General features: G+C 47.5%; 4 protein-coding genes across 4 annotated transcripts; 2 read left to right on the top strand and 2 right to left on the bottom strand.

Annotated features, from left to right (window-relative positions):
* Window positions 1-48: 48 nt before the first annotated feature.
* POJ06DRAFT_223359 (glycoside hydrolase superfamily) lies at window positions 49-1939 on the bottom strand. The gene is made up of 4 exons (XM_056185679.1): window positions 1841-1939; window positions 1507-1790; window positions 949-1453; window positions 49-898 (listed from the first exon to the last, which is right to left on the bottom strand). The coding sequence occupies exons 1-4, from the start codon at window positions 1920-1922 to the stop codon at window positions 240-242; spliced, it is 1530 nt and encodes a 509-aa protein (XP_056043029.1). The 5' UTR covers window positions 1923-1939; the 3' UTR covers window positions 49-239.
* Window positions 1940-2580: 641 nt separating this feature from the next.
* Window positions 2581-4625, top strand: POJ06DRAFT_223358 (general substrate transporter; the record flags this gene model as incomplete). Its single annotated transcript, XM_056185678.1, has 6 exons — window positions 2581-3237; window positions 3291-3379; window positions 3441-3691; window positions 3746-4025; window positions 4073-4249; window positions 4307-4625. 6 exons carry the CDS (start codon window positions 2581-2583, stop codon window positions 4458-4460), a joined length of 1608 nt encoding a protein of 535 aa, XP_056043028.1. The 3' UTR covers window positions 4461-4625.
* A 1705-nt stretch (window positions 4626-6330) lies between these two features.
* Window positions 6331-8520, top strand: POJ06DRAFT_275913 (uncharacterized protein). The gene is made up of 3 exons (XM_056189667.1): window positions 6331-6675; window positions 6730-7871; window positions 7943-8520. Exons 1-3 carry the CDS (start codon window positions 6426-6428, stop codon window positions 8066-8068), a joined length of 1518 nt encoding a protein of 505 aa, XP_056043027.1. The 5' UTR covers window positions 6331-6425; the 3' UTR covers window positions 8069-8520.
* An 898-nt stretch (window positions 8521-9418) lies between these two features.
* Window positions 9419-11499, bottom strand: POJ06DRAFT_253969 (uncharacterized protein). The gene has a single exon (XM_056187701.1). The coding sequence runs from the start codon at window positions 11126-11128 to the stop codon at window positions 9515-9517; it is 1614 nt and encodes a 537-aa protein (XP_056043026.1). The 5' UTR covers window positions 11129-11499; the 3' UTR covers window positions 9419-9514.
* Window positions 11500-16964: the final 5465 nt, after the last annotated feature.

Here is a 16964-nt window from a genome sequence, read left to right as displayed (position 1 = left end):
CCCGAGCGTAATGGCAAAAAGCATTCAACACAGTGTTCCACCCACACTGGGACCCTAATCATTAGGAAACAAAGTTACATTATTTTTTTTGCTGCAGCTATATCTTACTGTAAATATTCGTCCCCGTCAAACAAATTACATGACAAAAATCTCAACCTCAGCCTTGAGAATCAATAGAGGACGACAACCAACAATTTAGCCCCTGGTCTCGATCTCAGCCGCCGCTACACCAGTCTCACTCACTTTTGCTTTAATTTTGCCAGCTCCAAAGGCGACAGCTCAAAGACGCCATCCAGCCCCTTTCTATTTCCTGTATTTGCAGACGGGATGACATTGACAAGGTGGGGATCGTCCGGCTTCATCGTGGAATGGAGTTTCAACAAGTCATTGAGTTCATCCCTACCAACAGTGTTTCCGAAAGACCAGCTCTGGGCGATCTCATCAAGCTCTTCAAACGTCTTGCCAGCGAAGTAGTCTGCAAACTCTGGGACAAGATACTCTGCGAGAGTAATACCTCGGATTCCTCTGAAGACATGCATATGCATGCGCCACTGCCAAGGATACTTCTTACTGTAACTCTCCGGGATGTTGTCTTCAAACCACTTGTGCAAGGGTCCGAACAGTCCTTCCTGGAGATGAGCATCATCATAGGCCCATGAGTCAACTGCAAGTTCGCGCTTCTTGTGGATGAAAGGTCCAAGAAGCTTGATCCATGCTGAATCAGGAGGGACATAACGCATTCCCATTACATTGATGTCTTTGTACGACCATATGGACCAATGAATGTTCTCAGCAGAATAGATAGAGAGCTGCTTTTCCAGCATGTTGTACCGCTCTTGGTTTTGCACTATATAGTCGGGATTGTACTCCTCGCGCTCGTATATCGTTCCAAATTCGCCTGTTTCAATGTTAACGACGTACGGCATAAGTACCACTCGGTTGGCTCACCATTCCAGATGGGCACGTTATGCGCTTTCATAAACTCGACTTTTCTGTCGTACATTGAACGGATGTATTTGTCCTGCTCAGGCTTGTCCTGGTACCGGCCAATTCGATTCGGAAATCCATATCCGCAATAGTCATGGATCGCGTAAACGGTGTTGGGAAACACCTTTGTGAATCCTGAGAAATCCATCGAAAATGTATTCCCGTCGAGCCAAAGAATATGGTCAGGATCAACCTCACGAATAGCCTTCTCGATGCGATCGTAAAATGCCAAAAGACGAGTCCACTCTTCGTCCGCAGGCTCGTTCAATGGATTGTATCCTGCAATCCAGGGATTTCCCCTGTACCTGGCAGCGATAGTCTTCCAGAGGTTAACGACGCGGTCCTGAAAGGACTTCTGGTCCCAGAACGCCGCGTATCCGGTGGGGTTATCACAATGCCAGTCTTGGGATTGTCCACCCGGCGCCGAATGAAGGTCAAGAATTGCGTAGATACCATGGCGGGCGCACTAAACGTTCCAGTTAGTGGAGTATCGAACATCACTGGCTTCGGCACACTCACAATATCAACAACGCGATCAATATGCTTGAAGCCTTCTAGCTTGATGACACCAGGATTCATGTCGTCCTCGAGGTGGTGGTAGTTGAACGGCACGCGGATCGAATTAATCCCGAGGGATTTTAAGAAGGCTGCGTCTTCGTCCATGAAAAAGTATTCGAGAAACTTGTCAAAAAAGAAGGCGCTCTTTTCGGGGCCAAGAACCTTTCGGAGGGCCTTGCGAATCTGCACTTCTCTTCCTGGAAAGCCGTTCATAAAGTTCTCCATCATCATCCACCCGCCGAGAGCTTGGAGCGATGTTAGCAGCAACAATCGCGCTTTGCGAATAATAACTCACATGTGCCTCGCAGTACGACAAGATCACCGTTACCATCTACGACTTTGCTTCCGTCGACGACGCGAAGAATACCAGTCGCCATATTTGCGTTGAAAGAAGTGCGCGAGATACAGTGAAGTTGGAGTGCAAAATTGGAGGGTGCGCTCCTTGCTTGTCGAGGATCAGTGAGCATTTCAAGTCCTAGCTGTGCTCTCGCTCTCCGGCTGATTCAGATAATGGCCTCGCCATTTTATCCGATGTTCCGAAATATCCAATTTATGCGTCAATAATTGTCTGACTTTAACCGTGTCGATAGTTGAGGCATGTCTGCCGTGATCCTGAGTGTAGCCACGCTAGTCCGCAGGAAGTAGGTCCAACGGATCGCGCGGCTACAGCTGATCCAGCATCCGACTTTATTTCCCGTTTAAGCATAGTGCTTCCCCACTTCGCGGGGCCCCACCCCGGCTTGCCATCGTCGTCCAGTCTTTTGCCCACATCGGACCCTAACCTTGACTTCCCCGACTTCTCCGGCAAATTTGCCCGCCAAGCAATTTCTTTCCTTGGGTTCCACACCCAACAAGAGCAGTATTGGTTTGATAATTCGGCTAGGGGGTCGAGAGCCCGCTCAAAGCACGATGCGGGGCCCAGCGTTCGCGGCAAAAAGTAGGCGTTGAAGGATCCGCGAAATCTGGCGTTCCATATAAAGTAACCCTCAGAGTCACCGCATATCCTGCTCGTCACCCTCGTCAACCTGATCAACAATGGATATCGTTTCAGTTCTTTCCAATCTTCCTGCGCTCCGGCAGGCGCGGTTGCGTAAGCGAAAGCAGTCTCTCGGTGTATCTATGGTAGCTGATCATGAGACGTCCACGGAGAGTCAAACTATGCATCAGCTTGTGCAGCTCGAGAAACCCTGGTACAAGGTTGCCAGTCGTGTACGGCTCTACACGTTGCTCTTCCCTGGAGCAATCATGGCCTACGCAACGTCGGGCTACGACGGCAGCATGATGAACTCGCTCCAGACAGTCACGTACTGGGACGACTACTTTAATCAACCCCGAGGCGCACTTCTTGGAGTTCTCTCCGCTATTATGTCTCTCGGGTCAATCTGCTCTTCCCCTTTGGCTCCGCTCGTTGCCGACAGGTTCGGCCGCAGGTGGGGCATCACGGTCGGCAGTATCATTATGGTTGTTGGGTCAATTATGCAGTGCGAGAGTCGTAACATAGCCATGTTCCTTATATCGCGCTTCATACTCGGGTTTGGGCTCACGTTTTGTACGACAGCAGCGCCGACCTTAGTCGCCGAGCTGTGCCATCCCAAGGAACGCACGACCATTACCGCCATTTGTAACACGTGCTGGTTTATCGGGAGCATTGTTGCCGCTTGGGTTACCTTTGGAACTCTCAGGATTGAGTCTGTATGTATTAGCAAAGTATCCCTCCCGTTCTTCATTCGCTTACACGGTGTCAGACTTGGTCCTGGAGAATTCCGTCGCTGCTGCAGATGCTCCCTTCGCTCTTCCAGCTGGCGACAATCTGGTTCTTGCCGGAGAGTCCTCGGTATGCCAGTAGCGTGTAATCTATTCTTTTTCTTGTACTGACAGTTGCTTTCCTTGCGCAGATGGCTTATTTCACATGACCGCGCCGGCGATGCTCTGGAGGTACTCAAGAGATACCATGGCGAGAACGAAGAAACAGAGCTAGTCAAGCTAGAGTTCTGCGAGATTCAGGAAGCCATCAAGCTCGAGAAAGAGAGCCACTTGACATCCTGGAGAAGTCTAGTCTCTACATCTGGCAACCGCTACCGTATATTTCTTGTACTCTGTATGGGATTTTTCTCGCAGTGGAGTGGCAATGGCCTTATATCGTACTGTATGACGGAAACGTATTTATACCTTATCCTCAGGCTAACATGTCTGTGAAAAGATCTCTCGCGCGTTATGGATTCCATCGGTATCACAAACAGAGACACTCAGGCGCTGGTCAACGGACTCATAAACATCTGGAACTGGTTGATCGCACTCTCCACTGCGTTCTTCGTTGACAAGGTCGGCCGCCGACCTTTATTCCTGGTGTCCACGGTCGGCATGACTCTGGTGTTTGTAGGTTGGACCATCGCCAGCGCGCGGTTTAGTATAACCAGGAATGACTCGGCAGGGATTGCCGTCCTGGCATTGATTTTCCTCTACGAGTTGTTCTACTGCATGTGAGTGCACACAAACGTTGAGTCGGGACTTACTTCTAACGGACCAGCGCATTGTCGCCTTTGCCTGTGGCCTATTCGGTAGAAATCCTCCCGTATGGCATCCGGGCCAAAGGAATGGCTGTCTACGTCTTGTCTACCAAGGGTGCCGTGTTCCTCAATCAGTTCGTTAACCCTATTGGTCTGGAGAACATTGGCTGGAAATATTACATAGTATACTGCGTATGGTACGACTTCTATATACTTCATACCTTGTCCACCCTTATAACTGACGTACACTCTAGGTTGTCAGTCGAAGCTTTAACAGCTTATGGATTTTTTGTTGAGACTAAGAGCTACGCTCTCGAGGAAATTGCAGTAATCTTTGATGGCGAGGAGAACGTGGCACAGCAGATCGTTGTCATCGAGAAGGACAATGACGTCTTGCATAAGGAGTAGTGTATTTAGTTGCATCTCGACTGGTGTTCCACCTCGGTTGCACAATCAAGGATTTAGCTATATAGTATATAATCAACTTAGAGCTGCACACGAATAAAGATTTTGCTTATTCGTATTTGGCGCAACTCATATTCGTATTCGACTATTGGTTTGGGAGGTCTTATTCGTATTCGATTCGCAATTATTCGTAGTTTTGCCGAGACGTATCTTATACCACGAGGTTAGGGTAAAACTAATGGACACCGAGCGTTGTCGCGTGGTCTTGTTTACTTTTGGACACGAAAACTGGCTACTCTCTTAGTGGAGAACACATAATGATGAATATCCGCGAATGGCAGCGGCCGCCAGAGATCTAAGATTGTTCAGGGCTGTGGCGGATGCGGATATCCGCCAAATTTTCCCATATCCGCATCCGCCATCCGCCTTTATAAATCTGCATAATTCATTAATATTATAAGTTATATGTTATCTAATTTTTTTAAAAATTTCGCGAAGTTCACTAACATGATACTTGAATTTCCTAAATAGACTGGCTGGTAGCGGACCAAACTTATTTGGTCGGTCATCCCCGCTACATGTGAGCATGTACGCCAGCGCTAAAATAACCTCTTGTCGGTCGAGTACAGATTGTTCGATACTGTGAGAGCAGACCCGAGTAATAATATTCCATATTCTATAAGTGTCCAAAGATCGTATTCGAACGGGAATCGATGAGAATGTTGAGGTTGATGGATAGCACGGAGAAAAAATTGTGATAAATATATTTCTCTCCCTCGAAATAGTCGCCCTATTTCATTAACATGTTCATCATCTACTTTCAGACCATAGTTTGACTTATTTGATATTGCGCTTCTTCGTATACGCGATTGTTTGCTGAGGATGTTAGATTTTGGCTTTTTTTAATTTAATTAGAGAATATATGAATTATCCGCCAAATCATTTACTACGCTTACGGAGGAACTCGTTGAGCCCGGACACTATGAGCGCCTGGTGTTGCTGCGAGATCGAGATGTATATATATATGAAAATGTAGATGTTTAAAATTCGCTGCTTTGTGTGGAATTTCGACCGATCCGCTCGCTGGGACGATCCACTCGCTTGCCGATCACGTTAACAGAAAATATGATCTCCGTAACCCACAAATATCTCTACTGGGGACTTTGGCGTGCACTTAATTGACTAATTATCTAGTATTTCCATCTCAATACCCTTTATTTACCGTGATGAGAATCACGTGGAATCTCGGCGATGCGATACGATATTCTTCAATATCGTATATCGTATCGCCTAATTTGAAATTTAGGCGATCGTATCACCGCCGATACGATATGGCCGTGTTTAGCCCTAAATGTATATTTTATTTGTACGAATATTATATAAGCAGCCGACAGCAATTTATTCGTATTCGACTTAAGAATATTCGTGGTCATGTCACAATCCAAAACACGCTAATGGGTAAAATTCCACCGCAAAACACTATTCTGGGTCCTGTCCTTCAGCTCACCAGCATCCAAAATGCCTTCTGCTTACAATCAGACGCTGTCGTAGTAAAATAGCTATCAATTTGAACGGCTAGATTGACCAATTTAATTCTGTTGCGGTTGATTAAATCTTTCTGACGGTGTGGTGGTGAATTTTGACCGGTTCGCCCGTGTGACCGGTTCACCCGTGAAATTCGTTATTCGTGGGCACCCTTAATCTACTTTTAATGGTGCTCGTAACGGCACGCTCCAGGCAGGGTAACACATATTTGTATCCGGAGACTACCGCTTATCTCCGGATAAGAAGCTTAACCCTCAGTCAATCAGTTGACATCATTACCCGGTGTACAACGCGAAGAGCAGCCGCGAGCACCTCAGTCAACGTCGTCCCTTCATATCAGGGAACTTGGTCTAACAGACAAGAACAAACTTCCTGTGTCGCGTACATCCCATCTACTGTGGCAAATACTCTGTAGCTTGAGCAATGCATCTTTCACTCCTTCTTCTCGCTCTTTCATCGCATGCCGTTGGCTCAGCTATTCAGATTCCTCTGGTGTTACAATCGGATACTACAGCTCCCGTTACTTCCATTGGAAAAGAACTCGTCAGCTCCGAAGCCCTTCAGGGAGACATAGATTTGAAGAATTTGGAGGACCGCGCGAACCATCTGTTTGAGCTCGCCAAGCTTAGCGTCGATGACTATGGACATCCCACGCGAGTCATTGGAAGCAAAGGTAAGGCGCTTCAGTTCTCTCTCCCTTGCGTATTCATGCTCATAAATTAAATAGGACATCTGGCAACCATCGACTATATCTACTCAACTATTGCCAGTCTAGGCGAGTATTATACTATCAGTAACCAGTCATTCGAGGCTGTGGTCGGGGATGTATTTGAGTCTCGGCTTGTGATAGGGGACCAAGTACCGAAATCTGCTTCTCCAATGAGTCTTACTCCTCCTACCAGCGATAAGCAACCAGTATATGGACCACTCGTTTTGGTGGAAAATGATGGATGCGACCAGGCGGACTACCCTTCTCACATCGCTGGTGCTATCGCCTTCATACGCCGTGGAACTTGCACATTTGGAGATAAATCGGCACTCGCTGGAAAGGCTGGAGCCGTCGCTGCCGTCATCTACAACAACGCCAAAGGTAGCCTCTCGGGAACTTTAGGTGAGCCAGCAGAGTATCATGTTGCAACGTTTGGTCTATCGTCGGAGGACTCAGAGCCGTACATTGTCGATTTACAACGAGGGAAAGTGGTTAACGCATCTGCCTATATTGATTCGATCGTCGAGAAAATCAATACCACAAATATTATTGCACAATCTAAGGAAGGAGATGCCGAAAACTGTGTTATGTTGGGGGGCCATAGTGACAGCGTCGTGGAGGGTCCTGGAATCAACGACGATGGATCTGGATCTCTAACCTTACTGGAAGTTGCAACTCAGCTGACTAAGTACAGAGTCAACAACTGTGTTCGCTTCGCATGGTGGGCAGGCGAGGAAGAAGGACTGCTTGGATCTGATTACTATGTGGCAATGCTCTCTGCGGAGGAAAACTGGAAGATTCGTCTTTTTATGGACTACGACATGCTTGCCTCTCCGAATTACGCAAATCAAGTCTACAATGCCACCAACGAAGTCAACCCCACGGGGTCCGAGGAGTTGCGTGACTTATACGTCGAATTCTATGAATCACACGGTCAGAATTACACCTTCATTCCCTTTGATGGACGTAGTGACTATGACGCCTTCATCAAGCATGGAATTCCTGGAGGTGGCATTGCAGCCGGAGCAGAAGGAGTTAAGACAAAGGAGGAAGCTGAAATGTTTGGAGGAGCAGTCGGCAAATGGTTTGACCCCTGTTATCACCAATTGTGCGACACAGTGGACAATCTGAATTTTACTGCCTGGGAATTGAACACTAAGGTAAGCTGAACCGAAATTTACTGTTTGTTTATATAATTTTGTTGTTTTCGATGCTAATCGCGGTTTTGAAGCTCGTGGCACATTCAGTGGCTACTTATGCCATATCATTTCAAGGATTCCCTGAGCGGAGCAGTGTCGAGAGTAAGGTGCTCGACCAGACGGCTTCGATGTGGCATGGACCTAAACTTGTCATGTAACCACTGAATCTGCGACGCGAGACACCAAACATCCCGTTGGCGGCACCTGGACTATTTTGGCAAGACGGGGCTCTTAAGGTTTACATAGCTTCTTCAATCTTTTTTTCTTTCAGTTTTTACTCTAATATTACGGGTTGTTCATGGGTGGCATTTTCAGGCTGGAATGTTTTTTGTTGTACGTTTCGTGCGATTAATAATTTCGTGGACGAATGCGCATTCTCTGCAAGACCAGCTCCGACCTCCTAACGCCTACGTAAATTTTGCCTTCTAGCCCATGGTCGCTTGCACGAGCTGAATGTGTCCCATTGAAACACATCCGCAGCAGCCCGGCGACTAAATTTTGTATTTTCTCTATGATTAAATGTTAAAAGTAAAGAATGAAGGAGGCGCCCTGCTATTTGCGGCGTCACATATGCTTTACAATACTTCTATTGCGCTTCTTTGTATACGCGATTGTTTGCTGAGAATGTTAGATTTTGACCGTTTTTTAAATTTAATTAGAGAATATACAAATTATCCGCCATATCCGCCATCTGCATCCGCCAATCGAAAGTATGGCGGATACGTATCCCCGGCAAATATCCTATCCGCCTATCCGCCTACAGCCCTGTTCCATTACGTTATTTTGTCTCAAAAGATTCGCAATAATCGACTATATTCGTATTCGTTATTCGCAAATGCTAAGTATTACGGATAATCACGTGTGCATCTTTCTAACCCGAATAGGCTAGCTTTCTGCCATTTTAAGTATAGGACTCGGCTGCCCACTTGCATGTGCATGTGCATGTGTTGGACAGCAGTTGATACCTTCTCAGGAGCTCAAAGAGTCAAGACGGGGTCCTGGCTTAATATCAACTATTCTCTGGTCCCTGAACTCATCGCAAAAACGAACATTCGGAACAGCCCTGGATAACAAGGACGGTAAATGATTCAAGAGAATAATTCAAACCCCAATTGCGAGTGGAAGGTTACGCAAGATTTGCCATGACGCAATGGCTATGACCCTGTTATGAATTTGGTGACTTAGTTTCAAACGCTCACACTAACTGTAGAGCTTGAACGCACGTCCGCCGGCTTTCTGTTCACAACGACGAAAACAGTGCCACAGAACATAAGACGTTCGTTTTCTTAGCCAAATGAGACAAATTACCAGAAGAGTGCCTGTGTGCCACGGTTATTGCCAATAATGAATATCTGGCATGCAAAAGCTGGTTTTGTTTCGTCAAAGCACTTGTACGTCGACAGTACTGACTACATATCATGTGAAGCCTCTCTTTGCACATAAATCAGAAAAGCTTTCTACCTCTGCTCGCGTTATCAAGAATATGGGCTGTGACATGTAATACTGGAACTTCAAACGAACGCGGTCCGTCCAATGTCAAGGAACGGAGAAGGTCTATAATCTCAATTCGACTCTGTATAGTGTACATAAGACATAATCAGATATCATCGCGAAAAAATTCTTCCAAGCGCATGACGAACCCACATCGCATTCGCCTTCAACAAAAGTGAAGACTTGACTAAAATCCAAGTAACAATTAATCCAAACCATACCCCACATATAATCCCCATTTGCCCCGTCACCCTCATATACAAAAGCAGAGAAGTCAGTGAATACAATACCGGCCGATTGCTGAACTTTATCGGTGTCGTATTTTTCGGCAGTGCGTTAGCGATCTGCCAAGCCACTCGATTATTGATCCTTTCCCATGTAGCTTGACATGCAATGTCTCGACCACGTCTCCCCATGTTCATGCGCAGTTCGGGTTCTCGACCCAGCATCTCGACGCGGGCCACGAAATCGTCCAAATCTGTTGGCTCTACTAAGTACCCTGATTTCCTGTCGTCCACAATTTCGGACGGTCCTCCCATATCACGCGCAACCACTGGGATTCCACTTGCCATGGCTTCTAGAACCACGAGTCCGAAAGTCTCGGTGATGGAGCAGTGAAGGAATATATCGGCCGAAGCGTAGGCGCGAGCCAGGTCGTCCCCTTGCAAGAATCCAGAAAACACAACGTAATTCGCCAATCCGATGAAAAGATCATGTACTTCTTTTTCAACATTAGGATTGCAGTTTCCGCCAACAATGAGAAGCTTGAAATGAAACCTCTTTGCAACTAAGCTTCGCACGACTTCTGCGAGAAACTCGAAACCTTTTTCTGCAGCTAGACGAGCCACACAAACAAGGAGTATTTCATTATTTGGAGCCAGTTGTTTGCGATAGTCTGGGGATCGGGCCTGAGGATTGAAGAGATCGGTATTAACTCCTCTCCTTAGATTGAGTAGTTTAGACGACGGAACACCTGCGCTCTCCAAATACTCTCGTACACCACGAGAAGGGAAGAAGATCGTTCGTACCGACGGGTGACTGAAGAGATAACCTTGGACGAAGCGGAATGCCCAGACACCCCAGTAAGAAAGCGGGACTGGGAAGAGGATTTCAATATAGGCTGAGAGGTCGGTCTGGAAGTTGAGAAGGACGGGAAGTTGATGGTTCAACTGCCGGAGTTGGAGCAAGATTTGAAATCCGAGGGATGCGGGACTAGCCAAATAGATGACATCGGGCAGTTGCTGGAAAGTCCTTTCGAACAGTTTATCTATCCGGAATGGGTACACAACTGCCAAACTCGTATCGTATGGCAGCGGGTAACCGCTCAGTCGAACCTCGCAGTCATCTGTCTTGTCAGTCCTCGACGTCTGACCTTTGTATTCCGGAGCCACAACCGCTACTTGAACAGAATGGGCGCGCAGATATTGTACCAGGCTTGCAGTTGTTCTGCTCACTCCATTCACTGGCCCGAACGATTCGGTAGCCAAGAGGACATGCTTGCCTCTCAGAATCGATGGAAACTCGATCTCGTCATGAGTGAAGCCTGGCTTAGATACTGTCTTGTGGTCCCGTTGGGACTCGTCGTTTGCTTCCGGCGCTAGTGAATCCTGAGGATCAGTAGTGCGACGCATTTGGCCGTTCCCGGTGACTTGCGTTGTAGGACTGTCGCAAAACAGCTGATTGGTGCCTGAGAAACGTCCAGATCTGAGGAGCAGGAAGAAGGCCATGACCTTGCTATGCGTTGTCCTTAGTTGACAGTGTTGCAAGCTTCCTCACGATCGGCCGCAGGGCAGGTTAATCGACTAAATAGATTTAGCAGGTGGCAAATGTAGATTGGAGACATTTGTATTATTAAGTATAAAAACCAAGGCATCCCCTCGGCGGGTGGCCATTGTCGCTGCGTATTCGCGGGTTGTTGAGAATGATGGTGCGAGACGGGTGCAGGGAGGAATGACTGACGGTTTGCGGGCCAGTCCGCTCGACAGCTGTTTTGACGCGAAACAAACGCGCTTTCGGCCCACGTGCATGGTCAGGGCCACGCCTGCTGGATTTGCTGTTCGGAACCAGGCAAAGCCAGCATTGCCAAAGCCGTCGCCCCGTGGCGTCCGGCCTGTTAATCTGTTGGACAACACGCTATCTGTGGCGGCAAACCCTAGTCCACCAGGGCGGTCAACCTTACCCGGCCGTATCAGTTTAGGGTTCGGTCCCTGCAGTCAGGTTGCAAGTAAATTATTGGGCCGAGACAAGTTTAAACGCGAAACCATGTGGGCGATGCGATGGGCTGAGAGGTGGCCACAGCGGCCATCAACTGCAAGCTCAGTGTGCGGAATAACAGGCTCAGCTCGCTCGTTGGTTGGGATCTTTCCGTTCCCGGTTCAGGGTCAGTCGGTGCAGGGGCCAACATTAGTTTGGCCACTTACGGCATCTCTACGAGAAATCTGGGCCAACATCCAATTTCTCATGCTCGATTGATTTGTTCTCAACGCTCAGGTTGAGCCTCATCATATGACCAGACAGTTGACGGCAAATATATGTCCAATCTGGTAGCTCGAACGTGGCGAGACGAATGGCTGATCGTCGCACTGATAATTATTTCCAGAACGTCTTCGAGGAATCAACCTTTGCTGTTTGTAATTAAACCAAAGCAAAAGGAAATATAGTCGAAGAATGAATGACACATGTGCCAATGTGATGATAGCGACGCGTCCTGCTGACCTGCTCAACCCTTTATTTAGTTACTCTCTTACACATCACGTGCTCTTCAATTTAATCTTCGCGATATTGTCATTATTCTGATTGGAACCTATGCTGGCTTACTAGAGGATGGTTCGCTGCCGCCTTTGCCAGGCAGGTGCGGCTTAATATGGCTTAGTAAGAAAACGCCCCACCGCAAGAACGCCCGGGACACTCCCGGCTCGGCCTTTCATCGGTTCCCACCACACACCACCTTGGACCATGCCTACTCACTGAGCGGCCAGCGACTGCTTGATTGGGAGTGTCCTGTGATAAATGTGATAGAACTTGGTCGTGCCTTGGCAACCCTGTGAGAAGGGAAGATGTTCGGACATCTTGCATCATAATAGGCTCGGAGTGCGGGACATGTAGCTATTGATGAGGACGAGTGAGAATGGTGTCGCGCTTGTTTGTAATGGAAAGTCAGACGAATGGTATTGCTCGCCGGCGCCATGCGGTTAGGGAAAGCAAGGTTGCATGCGGCCGAGAATTTCTGGCGTCCGGGCCAAGCCTGAGTATAGCACCGCCTCACCTTCAGACTCGTCGGTCTTCGTTATGTTTCCTTTAGGCTTGTTAGGGATCTTCTTGTTCCTTTCTGTGTTTTCTGTTCCGTTAGGAGATGACGTGATTTATCCCGGTCTGGAGACACATCTCGCCGAGGACTGTCATCGTACTTTGCGCGCCCATTCTTTCGAAAACTTTAAAGCGTTTGCTTTATTCATTAGACTGGCTACGGATGGAAGTACCTATTACTTCTGGTCTCCCACTGGACAGAGATCCCCAGACTATCTGCGCGTCAGTACTTGTTATACGGCGCATGTCTCACCGAATACCGAAGCATGGATAGTCTGTAATCTAGGCAGGTAAGGTACAGTATTTATAAAATCACCGCACGCAATGGTTTTCCATCACACGAGCAAGAGCCAATAGAATATGTAACGGGTTTGAACATGTAAAGGGCTTGAAGATTTTGATAGCACTATTAACAGGCTGGCAAACAATTCAATTCAATCAACCGGGAGGTCCGATTGAATTGATTGATGGTTTATCTACCCTGATGGCCAGTTGGATTGACCAATCGAAGGCCCCGATTGAATTGATTGAATTGAATTGTTGATACAGCACTTAGTCAAACAGTGTAACAACCTCGACGTCGCCGTCGCCGTCGCCGTCGCCGTCCTCCGGCGGACTCACTGCCCCGGTATCGTCGCCCAATCCCTCGTTGAAGTCGTCCTTGACCGGGTCTGACTCTTGGTGTCGAGGTCTGGAACGTCCATAACGCTATCGTGAATGACCCCGGCCTTCAACCACGACCGTGCCGTCTGTGCTAACCCGATTGTTGTTGCTTCAAGCCGTGACCGTAGAGGCGTCACCATGAGGCCACGTGACGAGAAGAGCCTCTCGCATTCCGCCGACATGGGAGGGATAGATAAAATATCCACGGCCATTTGACAAAGACGAGGGTATTCTGACCTCTTGTTGTACCAGTATTCCAACGGGTCCTCCACATCAATATCCGTAGTAGCCGTCCTAAGCTGCCAACGCTCGTACTCGTCATCGGGGAGGTCCTTGGGCTCGTCGAGGTCCGGCATCAACGGTGGGCCCACAGTATCGGAATATTGATCGAATGGGCTCACGAATGAAGCTTTGAACTGCAACGGCCGGGTGGTAGTTAGTTGATTGCTGATCGTCGCTTCTTGTAGTCAGAATCCCATAGTCGTTGGACCGCTGCCCTCGCGTCAGTAATCCACGATTCCCGCGTTGGCTACTTCGTCTCAAAGTTGCGCCACCTGTACCTCGGGTGGAGGGCAACGGCAGCGTATAAGCCGGACAATTTTCTAGCCGTTGGTAGTACTTATAAGTAGGTCCCAGGCACAGTTGACTGCAGCCTGCCACTGAATTCTGTAGCCATTTTCGACCTCTTCTTTCTTGGCTTGGGTGGGCCGAAGATCCAACGCGTGTGCCACACGCCGGCCACGCCCCGGCCCGAGCGTCCAGAGGGCGGCCCGTCAATCCGTCAATTTCATCAATCAACCGGCTCTTCGAATTGATTGATTGATTTACTAAAGTCGGCCCGATTGGGTTGATTGAATTGACCGATTGTCCGTCAATTCAATCAATCCGTCAATCCAGTTGAATTGTTTGCCAGCCTGGCACTATAATTTTTGTCGGACTCGTACATTGTGTTGCTTGACTGAATGTACAATATGTGAAGACCAACACGGTCGGATTGTAAAGAAGCAGTAATCAGACTTGTTACACTAGAACACGGACCTTCTAGATCATACGATGTAAACAGCTTTTTGTCATAAGATCCCTACCAATACTTGCGTTACAAAATGCTGTTGTTCCTTAACTATGAAAACCTATCATTTGCAACTGAACTCATGGCACTCATAAGTTTCATGGCGACCGCCGAAAGGAACTTCTTCATCCTGGACATTTTTGGTCTTCATATGGAGCCAAATCACTTGTCTTCAGTCCAAATGTTTGTAAGAAAAACAAAAGCCTGCATCTAAGTTAGGTCGACACGCTTTCTCCACTCGACCCAGACACTGCAATGGAGGAGACACTGGGTCAATTCAAGAGCTCTTTGAAACGGGAATGTTTGTTCGGGTAAGCGATATGTACAGTCGTATGCATGATCGCATTGCTCAATAGTTCCCGCAGGTTGGACTATCGACCTTTGCTCCCAAGGACGTCCAGGAACACACGTTTCTGTACCGAATTCCTGGGTGCAGCAGTGGAGCCCCCTACCATTGCTGGCAACTATATGACCTGTGACCGTGGCCTTCCGCTTCATCTGAATGATCTGATTTCTTGCAGAACGAGGAATATAATCTCCTGCTGACCGGGAAGATGGTTCTGATTGATTTGGTGGAGGGACGCGGGGGATATAGGTTCTGCCAAGATCGTACGGTATAGCGCGCTGCGCTAGAGTAATAGTCCGCTTAGGAGGCATCATATTTTGCAGGATTCAAGCAGAGATCTGTGTTTTCGAATAGCTTCAATCTGACTCAATTAGGATGTGGAGAAGTGGTGATTTCGTTGACGATTTTTCCGTTGTGGAGGCGTAGAGGCGTTTGGATTTTTTGTGTTGACCCATAGACGCGTTTGGATTTTTGTGTTGTGAAGTTACAGGCATAAATGCGCGTTAATGACTGGTGAATAATGGAATCTGTGCAGAATACGTTACTGGGGCAGTTTATGCCCCTGTCCCTTAGAATCGCTTCCACGCTGGTATCGGCAAACATAGACAACAACGATTGCATGGCCGAATATTTGGCTAGCTTGAATGACATAATATGAGCAGCTTGAAGTCGCACAACTCTTTCCGAAGCAGTCTGGCATATATTACGCGGTGCAGATTTTGTCAATTACTCTGCCAACAGGTGATATCATGCCATCCCTGGCAAGTATCTATGCATTTCGATTGTCAGTGAACCTCCATAACGAAAAATAGAGTACTCACTATATTCTCGACATCTGAATCCCTGGATAACTCTGACTTGCGCGATGACCACGAAGATTTCACAGATTCAGGAATTTGCGAGTAGAGTCTCATTGGGAGCAGCAGTTTCTCGAAAATATTGGTTGCCCACTCCCACATTATCCTCATTAGTCCCTCTGATTGCGACAACGCGAATGCAGCCATCCGCCATGTTAGTCCATTCGCCGGGGAAATTCTACCTGACGAGCTCGTGACGTCAAGCAGCGATGCTCCACGGACCCCCAGCGAATATACCGCGAAGGTGGACAATATTATTCCATAAGTCGTCTGCAATTGAATTGGGGTTGCGACCCTCATGCAACAATGCAAAAGTAATCCGCCGACAATTATGTTGGTGATTGGCTGCCTGAACCTCGAACTCACCATCCTCTGGTAGAAAATTGCAAAGCATCCTAAGGGCATCCAACAACGGCCTGGAATCCATGTCACTGTAATAGTAATAACCGAAGGTCAGTGAACGATAGTAGTCGATGAAATTAAGAGGAACTTGGAAAAGAATGTGGATTACGTGACAGGCGGGTATCAGAGGTGTGGTAAACAACGACGAGTCTATATAATACAGAATGGGTGAATAGAATGGTAGGTTAGGGTACGCTAACACTTGCCTTTTCATTGACGTCATTAACTTATCACCCCTGAAATCGAAATAAGCCGCACCATATTAAGGTACAGCGCGATTGTTCTCCCGCCGCATTTCCAGTTTACATCTTTGATCTTTCCCATATTCCTATTTGCAAATAAACTATCTGTTGAGAATCAACTTTCCAGCTCAGGGCTGCGGGCTGCCCCGAATACGAATATTGGGAGCAATCTGCTTTATTCGTATTCGTCATTCGCAAGTCCGAACCGCTGCGAATATTATATGGCGGCTGAAACGTCACGTACTACAGGCGGTTTACCAAGGCAACTAACTACAAAGCCGCGCGCACATTGCTTCTTCACATTTACAGTCAAACCTCGCTACAGTAGAACGCCGTTAGTACGATGTAAAATTTACAGCTACCTCGTATCGGCTTAGCGGAGGCACTAACTTACCTTAAATTCTGTTTATAACCAAAACTTGACCGACGAATGTTCACTATATGTCACGAGAGCTGGAAAGCAAGCAACTATATACTTTAGAATATTAACTATGAGGCCTCGGTGAGGACTCAGCTCATTCTTGTTTCTCCTGCGCCCCCGTCCGATCCTCTACATCCAATGAAAATATACCAATGAAAATATCCGTATTACAAATAGAACTAATGATAACATTTACATTATAAATCGAAACGAACCCCAAGCATGCGAACGGAAGGAGCGCAGACGGAGATCGGAGA

The sequence above is a fragment of the Lipomyces tetrasporus genome, assembly GCF_029532465.1.
Source record: "Lipomyces tetrasporus strain NRRL Y-64009 chromosome Unknown POJ06scaffold_6, whole genome shotgun sequence".
NCBI classification, from domain to species: Eukaryota; Fungi; Ascomycota; class Lipomycetes; order Lipomycetales; family Lipomycetaceae; genus Lipomyces; species Lipomyces tetrasporus.
The sequence above is the reverse complement of the archived record's forward strand: the minus strand, read 5'-3'. Positions and strand labels throughout refer to the sequence as shown.